At 39.8% G+C, this 23,309-nt stretch overlaps 1 protein-coding gene across 1 annotated transcript in view; it reads left to right on the top strand.

Moving 5' to 3' along the window:
- lrp1bb (low density lipoprotein receptor-related protein 1Bb) overlaps positions 1–23,309 on the top strand; it is a 329,117-nt gene that overhangs the window by 212,159 nt on the left and 93,649 nt on the right. The window contains exons 27-38 of the mRNA XM_050048038.1: positions 2,529–2,660; positions 2,884–3,111; positions 3,508–3,682; positions 3,990–4,084; positions 7,147–7,296; positions 16,196–16,336; positions 16,452–16,577; positions 16,784–16,915; positions 21,061–21,195; positions 21,527–21,656; positions 22,821–22,947; positions 23,093–23,244. Of these exons, the coding sequence (XP_049903995.1) occupies positions 2,529–2,660; positions 2,884–3,111; positions 3,508–3,682; positions 3,990–4,084; positions 7,147–7,296; positions 16,196–16,336; positions 16,452–16,577; positions 16,784–16,915; positions 21,061–21,195; positions 21,527–21,656; positions 22,821–22,947; positions 23,093–23,244 (1,723 nt within the window). The remainder of the gene's footprint in view (positions 1–2,528; positions 2,661–2,883; positions 3,112–3,507; positions 3,683–3,989; positions 4,085–7,146; positions 7,297–16,195; positions 16,337–16,451; positions 16,578–16,783; positions 16,916–21,060; positions 21,196–21,526; positions 21,657–22,820; positions 22,948–23,092; positions 23,245–23,309) is intronic.

Genomic DNA, 23,309 nt, shown 5'->3' with positions numbered 1-23,309 from the left:
TGTAGTTGGTGACAGCCTCCAACAAAAACTGCCCACGCTGAAATTCAGTGCAGCAGAATAATTCCGTTTCTTTTGGCCTCAGAGAGTAATTTGAGCAAAGGCACCACCACTTGCTTTTTGCTCTCAGCATCTCAGGTTGTGGATGGTCCCCTGCCGGCGGTGCCCTCTTGTATGGCTCAGCTGCAGCCTTAGCTGCTTTCTGCTGCATTTTTTCAGGTGGGTCAAATAAATACTCTGCCTGAATATCCCAGTCAGCTAATATACTGTAAAAAATATCCTTGTACATAATATCATCTGCACTCCTAAATAAATGATGACATTTTTACTGGTGAACATTGCAATGTGAGACAAGAAGGAAATACACTATACCCCAAAGTTAGATAGATTGAGTTATTGTTTAAAAAAAAGGGCAAAGTTACCCTTTAAACTCGAAAGAGCAAATTCAACAAGAGACAAACCAAAAAACAGGCTTTCCCACATATTCAATTATTTGTGGCAGCCAGCGACGATTAAGACATCTACCTCCGCGTTTTGATTTTGTATTTTTTGAAGTTGGACTGTTAATTAGGAGCAGTGTTGGTAACCCTTGGTTATGCTTTCATCCACACTCTCGCAGTGCAGAGTGCACTCAGACGGCGCAGCAGAACACCAGGCACAGTGAAAGTGAAACTTAACTCTTCATTGTGCTGGGTCTGAAAGTTTGCCTTAATTTACAAACAGCTGCTCCTCTCAACCATCAATCAGTCTGATCAGCTCTGATCACAGATCAATCATGGATCAATTATCCACCAAGCAACTTAAAACTCTACAAACTGCTTCAGATGGGAAAAGAGTTCTCAGGAACCCACAAAACCTCAGAATTTAGAGAGGTGGCACAGACTGATACACAAGGACACACAGGCAAGGAAAAAAAAAAAGGAGATCAGTCAAACTCAGCATAACTTTTCCAAACCCAATGTTCTCTCTTTGCACTTGAAGGATTTCACTGCTGGATTGGAAAGATGGTCTGTTCATAAAACTGGGCTGTCTGTGCAGTAGAAAGACAGAAATTCTATTAAAACTGGTGCTTCATGACCAGAGACAACAGAGGCAAAGCGTTGTGTTTGTTTAAGATGTTGGAAACCTACAACTACCAGAATGCAAAGTGCCACACCAGACCAATAAACACTTCTGCTGGTGGCTGATGTAATGTAAACTTGTCCATTTTGACACAGGAAACAATATGGCAGCAGGCTGGTAACACACTATTTCATATTACAATTAAAGGGTAAGCTAAAATATGTTTCTGAAAAAGGTAAGAAATAGGTTCAGTAACAGAATCTTGGTTCATATTTTAGCCAAACTGCTTAGTTTTACATTTTGATCTGAGTTTGGGAGTCGGTACTGATCCGCTTCAATACTAAAAATATATAAAAATGAGGACATAACATACAATCTGTAGTTCAAGCAACAGCCCAAAAAAAGCATAATCTGGTGGATTTTTTTCTGGCAAATGACCAAAGTTTTCCTTAGTTAATTTACACATACTACCCACATTGTTATGATACAAAACTGTTGGCAAAGTCTCTCGTGGACGCCCAAGAAGCAGACTGTCAAAAATATTTGTGGCAGCTTTGGTCTCTCTCGTCGCTCACCACGTGAATGTTCGTGCTTGTCACTTTAAAGGAGCCGCAAAGCTTGAAAGCAGCGTAGTTGCTGCTTGCTGTTGTCCAGTCAAAAAGCTCATAGTTGGCCTACAGAAAGTTATGTTTGGTCAATGAAAACAGAAAACGTATGTCAGCCCATTCAAACTAAGCAAGGAAGACTTGCATGCTACGTCGCAACATTAGCCAGCAATTATCTCCTCTATTACTGACATTACATACTTGAAAACTCACCAGACCAACCAACTACCTCCACGATATTTTGGTCTCTGTAACCGAACAGCGACACATTATAAAGGACTAAGTGGGTGCAAACGCAAGTAGTATACTTCTCAATATCCATTGTCAGAACAAGTGTGCTGTAGGAACCAAAGTTCCATGGTTTGTTCTCTGGGACCCGCTTCATCAAAGCACGTCAGCATTCTGATTGGTTGTCGCCGAACCGTGTCAGAGGTCATTACCATAAAGTTAAACGAGTTTTAACTCCCCTCCGGACCGCTCCAGTAGCTTTGGTTGCTGGCCTCTGTTGTTGGTTTGAACGTACACTAACTCAGTCTGTGATATTTGTTGTAAACTACTTGCCAGCATTTTTAATATTTCTTTTCAAAACTCTCATGCTTTCAAGCAGTATCGCATTTCCCTTATTATACAGCAGGAACAATATTATAATTATAGTTGTTTAAAGCAATGCTTTTTTGTCACTTTCAAAGTATGCTGTCAGTGGAACAATCAGACAGGCCTGTAAATGGCATGTTGCAAAGGCAGCGAGTCCTATTCACATCCAGTCCTTATTATTTTTTTTTTCTTAGCCTGTCTCTTTGATTGCCATCTCAACTTCTCATGCTGAGTGTTCTGAAATGTTCCTCTTTCCTCCCTTCCCATCAGCCTCTAACCCATGTGAAGGGAATGATGGACGGGGTCCCTGTTCACATCTGTGTCTCATCAATTACAACCGCACTGCGTCCTGCACCTGTCCACACCTTATGAAGCTTTCACCCAACAAACAATCCTGCTTTGGTGAGCGTGAACACCTCCCTCATTTTTCATACTTTCTCCTTATGTTATCAAAGTGAAGCTATGTAAACAACACAGCTGTTTTGCTAAACTTCTAAATTTCACTTTGATTGACATCAGCTTTTACGTCAGGCTGTTATTTTCACACTCTCACCTGGATCTGACAGAAAAGTTCAGCCAACTGGTGCACTCTCTGGAATGATTGATTTCTTAATCATCTCACCAGCGCTGAAAAGGTTCCTCCTGTATGTGCGGCGGTCTGAAATCCGGGGTGTGGATATTGACAACCCTTATATGAACGTCATGACGGCGCTTACGGTGCCGGATATAGACGATGTTACAGTGGTGGACTATGATGCCCAGGAGGAGAGGATCTACTGGGCTGACATCAAAACCCAAACCATTAAACGGGCCTTTATCAATGGCACCCAGCTAGAGACCATCATTTCTGCAGGTGCGTGCATTCCAGACATCCATACAAAATACAAAGACAAGGCTGCGAGCGATATGTACTACAGTGAATGTGAATGTGTGTTCTGACTAATGATTAGTTGGAGGTACACATTTACTCTTGTTGCAAGAGTGAAATGCAGCACTGTTCTTGGTCATGGAGTAGTTGTTATTTGTTATAATAATTGTTCTAATTATTAATTAATTGCTGTTATTTCTTTGTTGACATGATCACAGTGTACAACTAATATATGAGAAGTAGCAAAATAATTTGTTGAGAATCATTTATACCTTTATTTTGCTTGTTTTAAATGTAGCCTGAGCTTTTTTTTTACATTATAGTCCTTTAAAGCACACAGGCAGTATTTGTTTATTTATTTTTGCCATGCTCTCTCGACAGACATAGTGAACTGCCGTGGTCTGGCTTTAGACTGGCTTTCCAGGAACTTATACTGGCTCAGCTCCGAAAATGACGAGTCGCAAATCAATGTGGCTCGCTTTGATGGCTCCCTGAAGACCTCCATCATCCACGGCATTGATAAGCCAAGGTGCCTTGTAGTGCACCCCGCCAAGGGGTAAGTAGATTAGAGCAGTGTGTGCACTTCATCAGGAGCTCGCCTCCTATGCATAGTATTATGAAACTTGACTACAGACCTCACCTGTGCGAGGGATCAAAGCCCTGTTGTTGTAAAGAGAACATGTTATACAAGCTTGAATCATTTGTGCAGATCTTTACAAGGTCGTCAGGTGGAACAAAATGTATTGGCTTACATTGCATTTCCAATTAATAACAACGTGATGTTCATTGACTATGTTTTAAAGCTCATTATATCTCGTGCCCAACTGGGCCACTAACAATTCGTCTCACATTTTCCCACACAGAAAAATCTATTGGACAGATGGCAATACCATTAACATGGCCAACATGGACGGGAGTAACAGCAAGGTCCTCCACCAGAATCAGAGGGATCCTGTAGGTCAGTATGAGAGCTATAGATAGCATATTAAATTAGACCTCCTATGCAGTTGAACCCCAAAGGTGACCAAGCCATTTTTTTTCATACATCATTTAAAATGATATTTATTTTCAAGCTCTGTCTTTCAGTTTACATAAACTCACTATGTTAACATGTATGCTATAATGATTCTATTGTGATAGGAATTACCTGATTACAGCATTTACAAGATTTGCAAAAACTCAGTTTCATCAGTAATCCATGTGCACTTGATATGTTTGATTATTGGACTTCTGTCTGGAAGAATGTGCGGTAGCCCACTGCAAACATCTTATTACCACAAAACAAGACAGAAAATTGAGGGAATTTGTCAGTACTCATTGGTTATGGATTCAATTTATGGTAATTTAATTCAATTAAATTTTCCAGCATCAACAGCTGTGCTGCTGCATGCACCACTTTGCATCTATGCTCATTCCATTCCAAATTCATTTGAAGTAATTCCCCCATTTGAACCGTAATTTGACAAAGATAACCTGATAAAGGTGTTTAAATGAAAGTTATGATAATATCAGTTTGCATTAATCTGTTTATAATGAATTTATTCTAATGCATGTACATGCACTGACTGTTACAAATGGACTCATGTTGAGATTTTCTCTGTTTTGACAATGTCAGCAAGAATCAGACGGAACACCCACATTCTCAGTGGTGATGTTATCTCAACAGGCAACATCAAAGAAAGTCACTCAACTTTTTGGCTTCAAGTCCCACGGTGTCAAAGCTTGCTAAATCAAGCAAAACTTGAAGTTTTAGTGCCTAGACAAACAAAAGGGTAAACAGGAAAAACATGTTACCTGTGCACACTTGTATGCTTCACCAGTCATCATTCAGTAATCATTTTTTAATCAGTTTGCAACAGAAATAACAATTTTGCTGCTGAAAGTGTTCTGGTATTAGAGCCAACTGAATAGACATCACTGCCTCACACAACTTTCAGGGTTGATGGATGGATGCTTCTTTATCTAAGGATGCTCTTATGACATCCGTATGTCTTCTTCCCCAAGGGATTCATTTCATGGATTGATATACAAGATTATGGTGTCCACATCCTTTATGTAATATCACCTGAGTGATCGTTGAACCAGTCTTGGATTAATCTTGTATGATAACAGAAAGAATTATTACAATAGAAAGTGTATATATCCCCTTGGGGGAACATAATAGCTCTGAATGAATGAGCCTGGTTTGCTACAGTATATGTTCTCCTCAAGACATCAGTCTGCAGGTATAGAGTGAAAAGATACACCATGGCACATTGTAATATCCAAAATTGTTGGTTGTACCCCACACATGCTTTGTAATGATAATTGCTTTACTATGGACTACATATTGCTCAAGCCCACTGTCTCTCACTTCCATCTGTCAAGGGCTGCCTGCCACAGAGCATGATGAGGTCTAGTGTTCTGGTTCACCTATTGTATATCGTTGAGATTGTTGCCTTTGAAAAGCTTAACAGCTCTACAGCAATGTTCAAACCCGCCCTCCTGGCTCCAACGATTATGTCCTTCTCACTGACTGTTGTATCATCTTTTATGGCACTCAGACGCATGTGTGTGTGTGGATGTGAAGGTGCTGTTGTTTGTGTTTGTAGTGACATGTGCAAAAAGAAAACGATGGTTTACGTTCTCTAAAAGTAAACCATCGTTTACTTGGGTCTTAAGCCAGTCTCTTAAAAGTCTTCAAAATGCTATGACATGGGAAGTAGTGTTATATATTATTTATTTAATGTCACGCAAATCAGAATAGCAGAACCAACAGCACAGGTATACATTGACCACATCCATAAACAAGTTTTTTTTCAAGGAAAACTAAATGGATACTTTCATAATATGTTGATTATTTTACGTGTTTCATGCATATTGTTACTTTTTTTTTCAACATTTGAAGTACATCATCTAACTTTTTAATTTGACCGTAAGAACTCTGGAATTGTCATATATTCTATAGATAAACATCTATCTCAACTAATAAGCTGAAGTGTTACAAATACTATCAACTATCTGTAGGTGGGCTATCCAAATAATGTGTTACCCATCATACCCTCTCACTCTTTGAGTGTAAACTCTTTCCACACATGATGCGTGCTTAAGAGAGCTTTGGTAAAACCAATCAGCTGGTCTTCATTTTAAGTAGCTGTTGTCACACAGCTCAAGGTCAAACTCCCACTTCGTCACACAAACAGCACCATTGTCTTCACTGTATTTCTTCATTCTCCTCGGCCTGTCAGCGGTACAGATAGCAGGGCGCACCCATATTTCACCGGCTTCATTTATGATTATGGGGTAGACCTGGGGACAAGCGTAAATTAATGACGCATTGTGACTGTGAATCTGCCAGGCATAAATCCAACACATGGTGGGAGACATTGAGTTGTCCAGTGGTCCACAATTGAAATTGCTTTCATTTTCTGCCATTAACAGTGGTATTTTATGAAAAGCCATCATGTTAGCCAGGAAATGGATTTAAAAGCAGTCAGTCTCATGCTTGTTCACTTTTCATGCCAGCTGGAGCTCTTATAAACAGATCCCATACAAATATGTGCCAGCAAACACATAAACCTTTCTATTAGCCCTCACTCAACCTAATGCATAGGGACTACAGTATGTAAATGTTATGGTAATGCAGTTCCGAAATGTACTGTTGCAATACTGTTCAAGTATAATCAGAAGGAAACTCATATTTCTTATGTGCCTTCTGAATACTGCTTATTCAGTGTAGGTAGGATTTGTAACTGGATATAGTCATCTTCTCATCTGATGGAACATAATACAGTACAATGGATAGTTGAGTCAGAATTGTTTTCAGTAACAATCTTGTTTGTTTAATGTAATGTCTCAAATGTAATATAATCATTCAGTATGTCTAATCTACTGTTTTTTGCAGCCTAATACTATTTTATGATTTTCTTATCCAGTTATTATTTATTTTGTATGTCTCTAATTAGTTTTTGGCCTCAGTATCTTGTGAATCCTAGCACAGTGAGTGCTAACAAGGTGTCCTCTCTTCACTTGTCCTCTCAGGTCTCTCAATAGACTACACTGCCAACAAGCTGTACTGGATAAGCTCGGCCAATGGCACTATCAACAGGTGCAATCTGGACGGCAATGGGCTGGAAGTACTGGAGACTCTAAAGAGGGAGTTAGCCAAAGGCACAGCTCTGGCTGTGATGGGTGAGTGGAGCTTGTCACGAGTGCATCAGATTGCCATTGAGGATTAGTCAGAGAGTGTGGAGGGATTACGTGTTTAACCAGTTAAGTGGCTGTAGAATGGAACTGTTTAGCCAGCCCTTGCAACAGTTGTGCTTCACTTTGTGTGAAGTAGCAGGGGCATTAGATAATTAAAACACAGTGCAGCAGTGATTGATGATTGATTTTCTCACCCCTTTCGTAATGAAAAGGGAGGAGGATGTTCATTATGTGTTGATTCTTGGTATCAGTGCTGAATCCAATGTGTCACATCATCCATCAACTCATAGGTTCATTTAGAAATCTCCTTCAGTCTAAGTCAACATATTCCAGGAAGAAATTGCACCTGTAACTCACATTACAACAGTCGTTAGTTCACAAGGTCCAGCTCTTACCATTTTCAGCTTTTTCTGGTTTTCCTCAAACATACAGGCTTCCAATTAACACCTTATGTCGGTGTTATCCGAAACACATACTAACTCTACAATTACACCATACAAACAGTGTGCAAAGCTGCTGAAATTCAGCAGCATTGTGCAGTAACAGTAACACTGAGTACCATGCAGTACAGAAATCAACCTCAATAAAAGCTGCAAGCAGCAATGAATGAGCCCTCATGCCTTCCTGTACATCAGGGTCACTGGCAGGATACTGGTTGACGTGGGCGTACATTTCTAAGACAATCAACCACTGTGCACACGACTTAGATGTTATCTGTGTGGAGTGTGTGGCGCTGGGAATGACGTATTGTAAATCACTCCCTGCGCCCACCATGTGGCGCTGGAGAAGATACACTAACTATACAGTTTGTTGCTGTATGTCTAGTGTGAACCATTCAATCTGAATTTCATGTTAATTGGATGATGTTTGTCATATGAGGCTAACTTCCTGTTGCCATTTGGTGGTGCTTTGACCATGATTCAGTATTGGCATGTAGATTTCCTCAGGCCTGGACGTGTATCAGAAATTTGGGGAAGACTGGACAATGTTTGGTCAATTTACAAAAAAAAACTATTTTATGTTGAAATGCACAAAATGGCCACCCTGGCAACAATATTCCACAAAATCTTAAAAGCGTAATGACATACCATTGCAAAGAGAACACATTTGACATTGATCGGGTTAAATCTCTAGGAGTTTGTTAAAGTACAACACCAGTAAATGGCAAAGAATGTCCCTAAATTGCACAGTAAATGTCACACTTATAAATGGCTGACTTTCTGTTTCAGGGCATGGCCTCAAGGCATTTCATTTTTCATGGGTGGTGAAGGCATCACCCGCCCCACTCTCCCTAAGATTGACTTGTACTTGTTGCCTTCATTGGTTGGATTGGGTATGATTAGGTGAGAGGAGAGAGATTTATCAGGGACTGGATATCAGGGGAGGCCAGTCAGAGGCAGAGTAAAACAAGGCAGGTCATGCCCTCACTATGACAGGAAAAACAAACTCACAGCCTCAAGCAATCTTTTATTGAATCTTAAGGTGATACATGTGACTACCAAATTTTGTATATCTAGGTGAATTGTACAGCGAGGGCTACTTTGTTAAAATTTTTAAGGGATGCTTTTGAGCCATTTCTCTACAATCACACACAAGACCCATATGAAATATAAAGTTTTGCCATTTTTAATGTATGTGCCAAGTTTCATGAGTTTTCCACTATCCCCAGCTCTGCAAACGTGTGATTAATTTTTCAAGAATAATTCCAGCAACTTGGTACTTAAATAGGATCCTTGCACCAGTGTGTGCTTGGACCTAGTTATTGGTATATTTACCAAATAGGTATTTTGGCTCTACCTGTATACTTTTATAGGTAACAAATACAATTTCATTCAGTGCTTTTTTTCCTTTCATGTCAGGATTAGAATTTTAAATTCTCTCACTTCCACACTACTGCAATCTTGACAACTGGGAAGCTTCCCAGTGAGCTATGCGAATGCATTTCCCTTGCCAAGATTGGTAATGAGACGGGAGCAAACATACTGAACAGAGATTTGGTGTGTGTGTGTGTGTGTGTGTGTGTGTGTGTGTGTGTGTGTGTGTGTGTGTGTGTGTGTGTGTGTGTGTGTGGACCAAAGTGTAATTTTTATTTTTTAAGGGAAAAATAAAATCAAGAGTGTTGTCAGGGTGATACTTTGTGTTCTTGAAGCTTGTCATTAATCATGGCAGGCCCCGGTTTCATGTGTGGTTGGTATCTGTCAGCATGTGCTGAGAGCATAAGCACACTGTTGCAGAATATCACAGCAGTGGCAGAATGGAGTCCCACTGTTTTGTTAGCTGTTAGCATTCTGCATCTCCAAGCCACATCTTTTTGGTTCATTTTTATAGGCATTTCGTACAATAAAGACTGTGACTATGGATGACTGTTATATGGACAATGGAGACTTCATTATTGCATTTCATAAATGGGAGATAAAACCAGAGGTGACAAAGACTAATGGCTTGGTTCCTGCACAGTAGCAGGTACAGCAAAACAGTGAAATGATGTTTGCAGGTCTCCATCAATCACAATTAATGACATTTTGTTATGTTGAGAAAATTGTTTGAAACGGTAGAATGAACAGCCCTGTATTGTACTGTCATAATACTTTCTTAAACAGAGAAATTTCACACTGCTTCAACAGTACATTTATCGCATGGCCATGAATTACTTCATATTGAAAACAGCAATCTAGTGGATTTGTACATTAACATTTGGATTCATGCAGGCATGAACGTACATTTAATACTCATAAGACCTCTTCTAATGAGATATCACATCTTTTTTAATAATCTAGGCATGAGATGATTGACTTTGCCCACTGCCAGCTGTAGATGTTGATCTATTAAAGATGTTAAAGATATTACGTTCATAATATTAAGCATAGTGTTTAATAAGACATAAACAACTCATATTCCCTTTTCCCCCTTTACCAGATTATATGTCAGCAATAACTGAACAGTTTTCATGATGAGTCATTTATGTACATGTATTTCAAACAAATTGTACCAATTTAAAACTACAACATTAATCATTACATTACAAATGCTGAGCAAAGAGCTCAATTACATGTCCTCTTAGCCTGAGATTAGTATTGTATTTCTTGTAATGTCCACTTGCTTGTTGTCTGTTGGACAGTTTCTCATACTGCACCATCGTGCCTCCCTCCTTTGCTATAGACAACTGAGCATATACTTGTTAAATGTATACACTCAGCTGAAAATGAGGGTGGGGAAAGACAGCAGGACAGCAGCCAAACATGCTATTTTCCAACCCTGAGCTTCTTTTGTTGACAAGTGAATAGACTCTTGGTGATGCCCATTACAGAGAAATGTCCCCTCTGCAGATGTTGTTGTTTGTCTCCATGGTGAAAGATGCAATTAAGTGCATTTGCTGACCATTCACTAAGTTTTCGATATCTCCTCTCTGTTTCTAGTGTGTCTTACTAGCTCAGCAAACTGTGATTAGATACCTAATGGAATGGTACAGTGTTAGATTTAGTGGGAGAACAGGGTTGGTTGTCACACTTTTTACTTTCATTTCAATCCCCCAAAACTGTGTCCTTAATAGATTCCCTTTCAATGTTTGACATAAGCCAGCGTGTCAGGTAGGAATGGCATGACCTTACTCTCCTTTAAGATTATTCTGTTCAAAAGATATGGACTGTCAAATGCACCTTGTGCACTTATGACAACCATCCCAGTTGTGGGGTTGGCAGTCATACACTATGGGTTTGGTTGTCCCTATGTTACCTTAATGGGGAAAAAATGGAGGTAGTCTCAAAAAGTGATTAAAGAAGTTTAATTTTATTTATTGAAATGCAACAAGCTAACACATCTCCTGCATTGAGAGAGCATAAATAGGAAAAACCATTCCTAAAAGTGCATTTTACAAACAATGATTGTGACAACCAATCCTTAAGAGAATGTGACAAGCATTCCCATCTGTGATTTTTGCTTGTGACTTCGCTAATAAACACGTGATGTAGTCAAGCTAAGAAATAACCTCTATAACCCGTAGCTCTCCCTTCATACTATTTAACGGTTATGATTGTGTTATGATAAACTCATGGTATAAAGGCAGAGAAGAGAAAAAAGAAGAGCTGGATATTTACATTCTGACTGGAAAAACGCTTAACGTACTTTCACCTCAATGTTATTTGTCTCACTCCTGAAATAACACTGTAGGTGACCTCTGACTCCGACTCTGAAGATTTCAGTAACATGTTTTTAATTAACAGTGCCCTCAAGGGAGCAAGATCTAATGAATGCAACAACCAACTCTGTTCTCCTCCTAGAGTCTGAATATGTAGATAAATGCATGTGCAACCTGCATTGTTAGGGAAATAACATGTTCGGTACTGCAATGTGGTTATAGATAATTAAGGGCTCTTGAGTCCTCTGTGCTAGTTTAGTCAATCAACATTAATTAGCTTCAATCTAACAATTGTCAGACTCTCTCATCTGGTCTGTGATAGCTCGATCGATCTGTTAGTTGTGTTTGAAGTGGTTAAGGTTACTCCGAACGATGCGTGTGTGAATTAGGAAAGCTTGAGTTTTATCAGGATCTACAGCTCCCATGTGGCATGAGGCAGGCTCACGACCGCGGAAAAGGCAAAGGTTGTTCTACTGCAGTGGTATCTGTGGTGTGTTAGACAGGAATCAGGCAGTCATTTTGCTCATATTGCTGCAGAATCAAATATTACCTTCTTCTCTGAAGGTGTTGTAATGATACATCCACAGTTGACGGGTTAAATTAAACCCTGACTGTCGGCTTCAGAGAGCAAAATGACTATAATCGATTGAACTGACAATTCATTTGACCAGCACGCAGCAGTGTCTTAAAACAAACATGCTGATGTGCTCGTGTTTCCTTTTGGCTTTTTCATTTTGCGTGCATGCCTTAGTGATTACTCAAACTGCTTGTGAAAAGATATAATGAAGGCACTGTTAGTGACACAAGGTCGATCCACTCAGATCGAGGGCTCCGTAATAATTGGATTGGCTTGAGGGAGAGGTGAGGGCTTCTATTTAGAAGGTGTGGGTGATCCATCAGCCTTGACTTGCCTGGAATCAAACAAGCAGTTGAGGTGGAAATTGAATATGATGTGCCACAAGCGAGCAATCACAGCTAGCCAGCGGTTCCTATGGCATCAAATTAACACTGGGTGCAAAGCTAATCTAGGCTAGCATGCCCTCCAGGGTCAAATGTTTTGTAAACTGCATGTAGACTGTCATTCTCACTCATGGGAATTTGTCTGATTTGTGAAAACGAGTTTTACATTCCCTTTAGGGATGACATTGAGCCCAAAGCTATTCATGCAAGTGGGAATTGTTTCTGTGTGTGTGTGTGTGTGTGTGTGTGTTTTCTTTTTTTTTTTTTTAATCTCAATAAATCAAGAAATGGTGAGATAACAAAGCAATGTCTCATTTGATTGATGGTGTGATCAGCCTTGTCACCAGAAGAAATGTTGGCATTGTACGTTTCTGCAAACCATTGATATGTTAGTTGTATTTGTACATTTCATATGTGTCGTATAGATGTTTCTAAAGTGACATAGTTCAGATTACATTTATCTGAGGCATCAGGAATAGGAGGTGTGGATGACAGATGACGTGACACCTTGGCGATATGGCTGCCAACTATTGTTCGTGACGAGCCATGCTTTCAAACAACATGTCGTGATATTTCCAGCAGTGTTTGTGGTGACAACCACATATTTTAAGCCAAAACATGATCTTTCCAAATCCTAATTTTTTTTTTTTTTTTTGTGGCTAAACCTGACCACACATTGACCACAATGTTGTCAACATAAATTGAAAACTGAAACACAAAGAAATCTAAAATTTCAATATAGAGGCAGGGCACACCCTGGACAGGGCTGACACATAGAGACAGACAACCATTCACACTCACTTTCACACCTGCGGACAATCAAGAGTCACTTATTCCCAATCTGCATGTCTTTGGACTGTGGGGGGAAGCCAGAGTACCCAGAGAAAACCCACGCTGACACGGGGAGAACATGCAAACTCCGCACAGAAGGGCTCCCTCCTGGGATCGAACCAGGAACCCTCTTGCTGTGAGGCAACAGTGCTAACCACAACACCACCGTGCCACCCTGAAACATACTAGTGTTGTCAAAAATATTGATTTATTGATACATATTGATTCTGAACATTTGAAACGGTTTCATTACTAATTTTCTGCAGTATCAATACACCACTACCAGACGCACTTTCTTGCTCTGTCTTAATGTTTAATACAATCATTCACCTGTTCTCAAAGCTGAGCCTCAATTTAATGTCAAGTCTTTTTTACTAGCCTGGTGTGGCTACAAATTTTGACAAAATAATGCAGGTCTCAGTTAGAAGCCAGGGCTGGTTGCTTCTGGTTCTTTGGATGTATCACATCTCTTAAAGTCCACTGGGTCGTCAGCTACCTGCTTGAGCTAGTGCCAAGCTGCGTAGATCGTGCATACAGATATAAATGTTTAAACATTTGTCAATATAGGCATGAAAAACTTTGTTAGCTTGCTTAAATTCTCCACAATTTAATCATTTGGTTAATTTTACTGAAACTATGAGAACAAAAGTGTAATTAATTCAGATTTACAGGGTTAGGTAAACAAGAGAGACTCTACCTCCACCTTTGAATTGGTCGTAAAGTCAGAATATGTGTTCATTCCATGGTTGAGTTCATTGATTGAAGCAAATGAAAGCCCCGGATATTAATTGAAGTTTAACAGTGTTTATCTATTTATTTTTTCTTTTAAAAAAAAACTTGTATGCCCTCAATGCCAGTTTTTCTTTGTGGTACTGAAAATGATATGAAATATTGCAATTTTTTTTTTTTTTTTTTTTTTTTTTTTAAGATATTTTTTTGGGCATTTTTTTTGCCTTTAATGGACAGGACAGTTAAGTGTGAAAAGGGGAGAGAGAGAGGGGATGACATGCAGCAAAGGCCACAGGCTGGACTCGAACCCGGGCCGCTGCGGCAACAGCCTTGTACATGGGGCGCCTGCTCTACCACTAAGCCACCGACGCCGCGAAATATTCCTATTTTTTAAGGTATTTTATCTAAGGTAGAATATCCAGGATTGTGACAATACTAAAACATATAAATGTAAAATGCCCCTGGTTCCTTGAAAGGTACAATGCAAACATTCTGGTGACTGGGTTGGTATGGAACGTATAGGGCACATGTTTTGGTTGTCTTTTGAAAATGCACATATGTTGCCAAAGTAACAATATCATAGCAACATATTGTATTGACTGTAATATGATGCCTCTCTAATCTACATTATGTTCCCTTAATACTGTAGCTCCTGTCATATTATGTAGCCAAAGAGAGTAATAAACTGTGTCAGTTTGTTTGCACCAACAATGCTGCTCAGAAGGGTTGAATTAAAACAAAACATAAAGAATTCCAGTTACCTGTAAGTCCTTTCATAAGTGGTCGCTGCTTCAGTTGCTGCTGCTTTGCAGAGTAATGCTTTTGTGGAGGGTTGCTTTGCTTCTGAGGCATGATTTTTTTTAATTTATGTTTTACTCTCTGAGGACGATGACCTTTTGAAATAGCCAATTTTGATGTTACTTTATAAATATGATTTTTTTTTTTCCTTTCCATTATGCTGCCTTTTTTAAAGCATGCCTCCGCCAAGTAATGGTTCATTTTTGCAATTTTGTCCCTTTCAAAAAGGACTAATATCAGGTCCATCTCCACCCTGATTACAGTGACTATTTTGAAGCAAGAGGGGCCACCTGACTCTTCTCCACTTTGCACTTCGGTGGGATTTGAAAATTGAGAGTTCCTGTCACGTCTTTCAAGTCTGTGGCAAAGTGCCTGGACTGTGCATCACTGATTTCATCTGAGGACAGAGACGAGGGTTGGAGGATAGTGTGGTGGCGGCTGGGTGTGCCGGGGTCAGGAGCCTATTGTGCATGTGCCTCTTAGAAAGACACACTCATCACTTATGCTCACGACGGCAGCACTACTGAAGCCTGGAGGTTCACTGTCACACAGAGCCAGACAGGCCAGCCACTCTGTCAAGGAGTAGATGGTGAAACATCCTGACACAGAACAACTACAGTACGTGCTCTTAGTTGCCCTATCACTTTGCTTTAAGCTCAAAGATTGACTCATGAAAGAGAATTTGAACTCATGAAGTCTTATAAAGTAAAATAAATAAATAAATCAAAGATTAGGAGTTGCTGTCACAGAATCACTTTTTTTTTTTTTTTTTTTTTTTTTCATACCAAAATAACCAAATTAGATTGACATTTATGACTGCTGTTCATGCACAGTGAGAGTGAATCTGCCAAATATCAATGGTCAGACATTCTATGTGCATGATGAAGTCATAAATGTATAAATTATGTGCAAATCTTCATGTTCTATTGTAGACACTGAAAATGACTATTGTAGCCACGTCACTCCATAATAGTCACTCCCCCAAATTGTGAAAGTGCAGAGAAGAGTCTTTGTTTTTCTGACAACCTTTCTGTAACATCAAAGTAACTATGTTTTAAGGCTGCAAGATGAACACATCAGCAGCAGCAAGTGGGCAGAGCAGGGAACAGGGTATCCTCAAATCAGCTCAGAGAATGCTTCAATTATTAATGGGTTTTATGGCATAAGAGTGCCAGCCTTGGTGGATTAGAGTGAAAGCTGAAGCACGCCGTTCGCACTTGGAATTGGTATTTGAGTGTGCTGTAGTGTTTCTGAATGCTTGTTTGCATCACAGTACGATTTGCATACATTTCTTAGTGAAGAAGACATAGGTGCAGTGTTACCTGAAGCAAATAATAAAATGTTGCCCTTGCATTGCAGTTCTACTGGATCTGTATCTGTGGCCAAATGTTTTTTTATATCAGTATCAGCAAATGACATTGTTGGTTACAGGTGGCAAACTCTGGTGGGCAGATGAGGAATCAGCACAACTGGGAACAGTAACCAAGAGAGACGGACGAAACCTTGTGATCCTGAGAAACAAAACGAGTGGGGTGGTTCATATGAAGGTGTACGACAGGGAGGGTCAGAAAGGTAACCATGCTCACAAACACACAGATAAAGACACAGAAACGCATACACACTACCCACACATACTTACTAATGCTACCTTATTTTTTGCTTTTTGCTGGTTGTGCCTAACCTCCAGGAAGAAACCAGTGCCAGATAAACAACGGAGGATGCTCACAGCTCTGCTTCCCCACTTCCGAGAACACCCGTAGCTGCTCCTGCACCGTTGGCTACAACTTGCGTAGCGACCGCATGTCTTGCGAGGGTACGTTTCCCAAAATATGTTCTCTAGAGCTGCTGATATGTTCCTATCAGCATTTTATTTTTCACACCTCTTTGAAATTCTTCTGCATTCATTACTCTAAATGTGAAGCAATGTGATTAATCTATGATAGGTCAAAGAACATTCATAGTTTACAATGCTTTAATACCTGTGTTTAGGGTATTAACAGGCCATTTATCGGTCTCTAGGTGTTGACTCCTTTCTGATGTATTCCATCCACGAGGGAATCCGGGGAATTGCTCTTGACCCAAATGACAACAGCGAAGCCCTCATGCCCATTACAGGAACACTGTTTGCTGTGGGAGTTGACTTTCATGCAGGTATGATATGTAACACACAGAGGGGCTGGTGGTACAGAATATAAGGTGCAGATATATCAGGGATCCACTGAAGCTTGAAGAGGTTTTTTTTTCTTTTTTAGAGAAGAGATATGGTTCAATGTGCTGTACATGCTGCATGTTGTTTGTGGTGTTTTTAAGTAGAAATGTGAAGTTGTTTTGCAGGCTTATGAATGGCTATGACCTTTGGTTTACCTGCAATTTGAGATGAAATTATTCTTCTTTAACTTTTATTTTCATTGAGATGCCAAGCTGACTGCTTGAATGTGGTCTTTAATGTCACTTCTGTAATCCAGTATTGTTTCAACCGTCTACTTTAAAGCAAGGCTTTAATGTCGCATACACTCACAAGGCATTTTGTTGAAAAGGGCAGGCACATATCTAAACCTCTACTCGTTCAATCTATGCATGAACATAACTACTAACACAAAAACAGAAAGCAATAGACCTCCAGTTTTCTCTCACCCGTGGAAATGGCAGAGGAATTCTTAGTGCAGCTTTGCATTTTTAATTATAATGTAGTTTAATAATGTGGAAACCTTATATGAAACCCCGATGATAATAATTGAGTTTCACATTGACTACACACACCATCCTTCAACTAGATGAATAGGTTCAAGACCAATGTTGCCATTCACATGCTCTCCCTAAGTGTCTAAGACATAGAATCCCTCTAGGCAAGCTGCTCTGTAGTGGTCGTTCTAATTTCAAGTGGATATGATTGCCTTTACTGTTTCTATTCATACTTGACTATACACAATCAAATGCAGCCTATACTGTATATAATGGTTGATGTATAACATAAAAGTGTGTTACTCATGAGACAGCAATACTTCACTGGTACTGAAGTTGTTAAATGACTATTTGATTACACAACAAACTTCCCTTCCTTTATATCCCACAGCACAAATATTTCCTTCTCAATCTTTAAGTAAGGGGGTTAGAGGGGGGGAGAAAATGGTATTTCCTATACTAGGCTTAAACCTTTTGAATAATGCTCGGTGGGTATGTAAAGTGCAGGGTAGATGGAGTAGTAATAACTTCACATTACAGGGGAACCTCAGCATGAATAACTATTTCCTCACAACCCTCTGAAACAATCCTAATATATTGCAATTCCCAAGATATTGCATCAAATGAAGGTACCGTAACGTGCATTGCAAAACATGAACCCAGTAGCACTTGCTGTCGTTTGTTACGTCCCTGCTTCCTTTCACCGTATTATTTGTATGATAAAAATGATAGATTTATTACAACAACAAATGCTATGAATAAACTACAGGCTGGTAGAGCTCCATATATGTAATAGGTTGCCACTGAAGCATGATAACAGAAGCTGTGTAAAGGAAATTGCATGCGCACAACTGGAAACAGAAACAACCTGCATACACACAAGGGTTCATACACTAGGGATTTATAGCATTTTTTTTAAAGCAGCACCAGATTAAAAAAAAAAAATGCATGCTTCGGTAATTCCACATGTATTCTATGACTTCCCCAAGTAGGTTTACAAAAAAAAAAATCTGAGTATAAAATTCATGGAATTGGTTGCTAATACAGATTTAACATTCCCAGCTAACTAAATGACCATTATCTAGAGAAGGGAGAAAACCATACCAGAACAAACACCACAAATGAAATTATGTTCACATATCTATCGACAGAAGTCTGTTGACAACAAAACCATAAAAACGATCTGCATGGCCATTCAGGGTCAGAAAGTCAGAAAATGTTTCTTTTTAGCCACTGAGTTGGTGAATCAACCACTTTAAACTAAAATATCTCAACAACTACTGGGTAGAGTTCCATAAAATTTGGTACAGATAATAATGGTACCCAGATGGTGAATTAAAATTACTTCCTCCAGGTCCTCCCAGCAGGTTGGTATTTGTGGTTTTGAGGGAAACGTCTCAACAACTAATGGATGGATATTCCTCTGAATGCATTATAATTCATCAAAAATTGCTATCATTACATCAGAATTTCAATCTGTCCAGTGATTTGCTCGGGCGGCACAGTGGTGTGGTGGTTAGCACTGTCGCCTCACAGCAAGAGGGTTGCCGGTTCAATCCCGGATGTGGGAGCCCTTCTGTGCGGAGTTTGCATGTTCTCCCCGTGTCAGCGTGGGTTCTCTCCGGGCACTCTGGCTTCCTCCCACAGTCCAAACAGACATGCAGATTGGGGGCTAGGTTAATTGATAACTCTAAATTGTCCGTAGGTGTGAATGTGAGCATGAATGGTTGTCTGTCTCTATGTGTCAGCCATGCGATAGTCTGGCGACCTGTCCAGGGTGTACCCTGCCTCTCGCCCGATGTCAGCTGGGATAGGCTCCAGCCCCCCCGCGACCCTCAAGAGGATGAAGTGGTTAGAAGATGAATGAATGAATGATTTGCTCAATTATTTGTTTAATACATAAGTGCTGCCAAGACTAAGCTGTACGTTTGATTAAAAAGTATAATATTTACTAAAGGGCTAATTTACAAACAATGTGCTAATTAGTTTAGCATGTTAGCATGAACAAAATGAATAGTATCCTTGTTAACATCAGCATGCTAGCATTGTCAGAGGCTGTTCCTCTCCAAATAGGACCACATACGTCATTTGTACAATCAGTTTATTATGACCCATATGTACATTTATTGTTAGTTTGCAACCTCTAGTGGCTATAGTAATTATGATAGGAGCATAAGAGAAGGTGAGGCAACTAAGTATAAAGAGTGACAAAGACTGCTTAGGTGGATAAGTCAAACAAATACAGAACCTTCATCCAGGAGACTGCTGTTCATGTCCCATGTGAAACCAAAAGCCAATGTTGACGTATTGTAACAACATAACATAGTATGCTGTAGTGTGACATATGTCATGTACGTCATGTGAGATACGTTATGTTACATTTCATTAGTAACCAACGCACTTATTTTAAGCCAAGCCATTAACTTTTTTCTAAACCTAACCCAGGTGTTCTTTCATCTAAACCTAAGCATGTACTTTTGGTGCAACTGCAGCCATTTTACAATGTGAACGACATGTTTAAACACATGACCTAAGTAGTCATGTGGATTGGATTGTCATTGTGAGCATGTTAACACGCTGACGTTAACAGTTAGCTCAAAGCTCTGCTATGACTAGGTACAGCTGCAAGCATGGCTATAGATTTTTAGTCATGATGGTATGTATTAAAATTATCTTATGTGCAAGGCCATTAAATAATTGTTTGTTAATGATGGAAATTTGCTGTAGTTTCTATAAATCCACCCTAAGGGATGTACATACCCACTGTGCCAACATATATTATCAAATGTGAGTACTGCACTTTACTGGACTAACACTTTACATACAGACTTTCTCTTTCATAGAGTCATAAAGTTCAGGAAAACCAGCAATTTGATGTGTTACTATGGCTTCTGCAAAAAAAAAAAAAAAAAAGTGGAGTCCAAGACAAATTGCCAAATTAAAGAACAAGATTGCCCTCCCTGTTGTTACTTTGTGCAGGTGAAAATGCAAATGCATGACTAACCCCATCCAAGAGCAGCAGCTGATAGCTCAAACACATCATTTACTTGTCATCACAAAAGCCAGGCTGCCAGAGCAGAACAGATGAAAGCCCCACAGCTGTATTCTGTCATATGTGTGCTTCGTGTTAACAGAGTGTGAAGGCAGCAGAGACAAGAAAGTGCAAATAAACATATAACGCCACCCAGCCTCCTAACAACCTGTGGAGAGCCAAAGTGACGAGCATGCACAGAGATGCACTTGAAGACTGCACCATAAATAAATTATGTACTATTTTATATGCTTATGTAATGGGGCTTTAAAATCATAAAGGGTCCATAACAATTTTACCAACACCATGTTTTGCATTAAGCAATATACTGGTCTGTAAAATTTGGCCGACAACTGCCTTTCTTGTTCAGGCACTGTATGTCAACCAAGAGCTGTGGATGAACTGTGTGGGTATTTTCGCCATCATACTTTATAGTCCCACACAACATTCGGTGAAATGGGCCGTGCTGCAGTAAAATGAGGTTTCATGAGCTGCTTTGTTTGAGGGCATAAATACTTTTGTGGCGACCTCATTCATCATCCCATTTTATCTCATCAGTAAATGTATGTTGTATGTTTTGCAGCAAATGACACCGTGTATTGGACAGACATGGGCCTCAACAGAATATCCCGGGCCAAACGTGATCAGACCTGGAGGGAGGACATCATTACCACTGGCATCAGCCGAGTGGAAGGCATCGCTGTTGACTGGATTGCTGGTTAGTATAGTCACACCCCAGCAGCTGGAATCTATTACCGTAGGCTGTGAAGTTGGTATTGATTTGTGAAAATTCTCACTTTATGTGCACTGTTTCTAGCTATGGCAATAAGTACATGTGTTTGTTTTGGTTGGAAGTGTTAAAGAAGCTAGAACCTTAAGAGTTGGGTATCCTCCACATAAAATCATTCACAGGGCAAATGTACCTGCAAGATTAGTTATTAGTTGTATATGCGTAGGTTCATGATGAGACTTTCTCATATACTCTGCCCATGATGATCAATAAACCACTGCTGTATTTACTCACCTGGCTATTGCATTTTTCCACACAGGAAACCTATACTGGACAGACCATGGTTTCAGTCTAATAGAAATCTCCCGTCTGAATGGTGCATACCGCTCAGTGGTCATATCTGAAGGACTTGATCAACCCAGGGCCATTGCTGTACATCCACAGAAGGGGTAGGCCATGGGTTTTTTAGTCTTATTATGTTAAGGTCACAATTTGCTGTAATCAGTACCACCCCTAAAAACAGTGCAATGGTTTTAAAAGCTATTGTAGACTGACAACATGTTTACGTTTGCCTTTAGAAGCTCTAATATTGTATACTGTAAAAACAAACCAGCTAATGACCAGAGACCATGGTAATTGGTGTCATAAGGCTCTTTGGTGGCAAATTCAGGTGGACAAATAGCTCTTTCTAAGTCCCGCCCTTTTTTCGCTCTGTGCTCCAATTGCAGTTGTGCAAGCTTTAAATACAACAGAATCTTTGTCAACTTTCCTCTTTGGTTATACTTCAATAAGTTATGTGCTAGGATCATTTATATTACAATGAAAAAAAAACAAAAACAAATTTAATAGCTAATCTTAGCAAAATGCTAGCTAGCCAGCGAACCTATAGCTACATCATCAGGAGTTGCCTGAATGCCAGATCACCAGCGTCTACCGGGTTTGCTTCTTCCTTATTCCTGTGGTAACATTGGGAAAGGTGATTGGTTGGTTGCCGACATATTATTAAGATGATATGAATAATTGTTAGTTAGAAAAGATCAAGGCTAGCGTTCTTTTGTTTATTGGATTTATGAAAGGTGACCTGCCCCCATATCATAACTTTCTACAGTAAAGAGAGACTAGTATTAGACCAGCACCATGGTTTACATGAATAATAATAATAATAACAATAACAATGATCATAATAATAATTATAAGAATAACAACAGTAATAATAATAGTGCATTTTATTTATAGGGGCCTTTCAAAGCACTGAAGGACACCTTACAAGACAGTTAAAAACAAGCAGCTATGATGTTCTTCATAATACACTTTTCTGGCCATTACTCAATGTCATATCTCAGGAACAGGAGGGAAAAGATTTGGTCAGATACTGAATTGGTGACACTAATCTTGGCTGCCCACCTTGAAACTGTGCTGGTGGTACAGATTTTTTGTGCTGTCGGGGGGAAAAGGTGTGTGAAGTATCTGTGTGTTTTTTTACAGATATCGGTGTAAACTGTAAGAGAAACCTGACTGGTGCGGGGAGGCATACAATTGTGGGGCAGTGATTCAAGTTTTCCATGTGCGTTAATCATTTTTTGTGTGATGTACGATGCTTCTGTGGTTGCCAGGTATCTCTTTTGGACTGAATGGGGCCAGAACCCCTGTATTGGTCGCTCCCGCCTGGATGGTTCAGATCAGGTTACCTTGGTCAACTCGGGCATCATGTGGCCCAATGGAATTTCCATAGACTATGAGGTACAGTCGCACACAGATGCTCAAACACTGTCACCAACCTCTTTCCCCCTCCACTCCACTCCTACATACTGTACTTCCTACCTCATCTCCTTTATGGCTGAATATGACTCAGTTTGTGATGTGCATTTTTGAAATTACCTTCCAGGAAAATACATTATACTGGTGCGACGCCCGCACAGATAAGATCGAGAGGATCAACCTTGAGACAGGTGAGAGCCGGGAGATTGTACTGTCAGTGGCCAACGTAGACCTGTTCTCAGTTGCTGTGTTTGGGCCTTACATCTACTGGTCTGACAGGTAATTTATTATTTTCATAAATGCACACACATGCAATGCCCTGCAAAGCCTGCAATACTAACCTG

This window comes from Epinephelus moara, chromosome 7, assembly GCF_006386435.1.
Source record: "Epinephelus moara isolate mb chromosome 7, YSFRI_EMoa_1.0, whole genome shotgun sequence".
Taxonomy (NCBI): domain Eukaryota; kingdom Metazoa; phylum Chordata; class Actinopteri; order Perciformes; family Serranidae; genus Epinephelus; species Epinephelus moara.
Note: the sequence above shows the minus strand (reverse complement) of the source record. Positions and strands in the feature narration are given on the sequence as shown.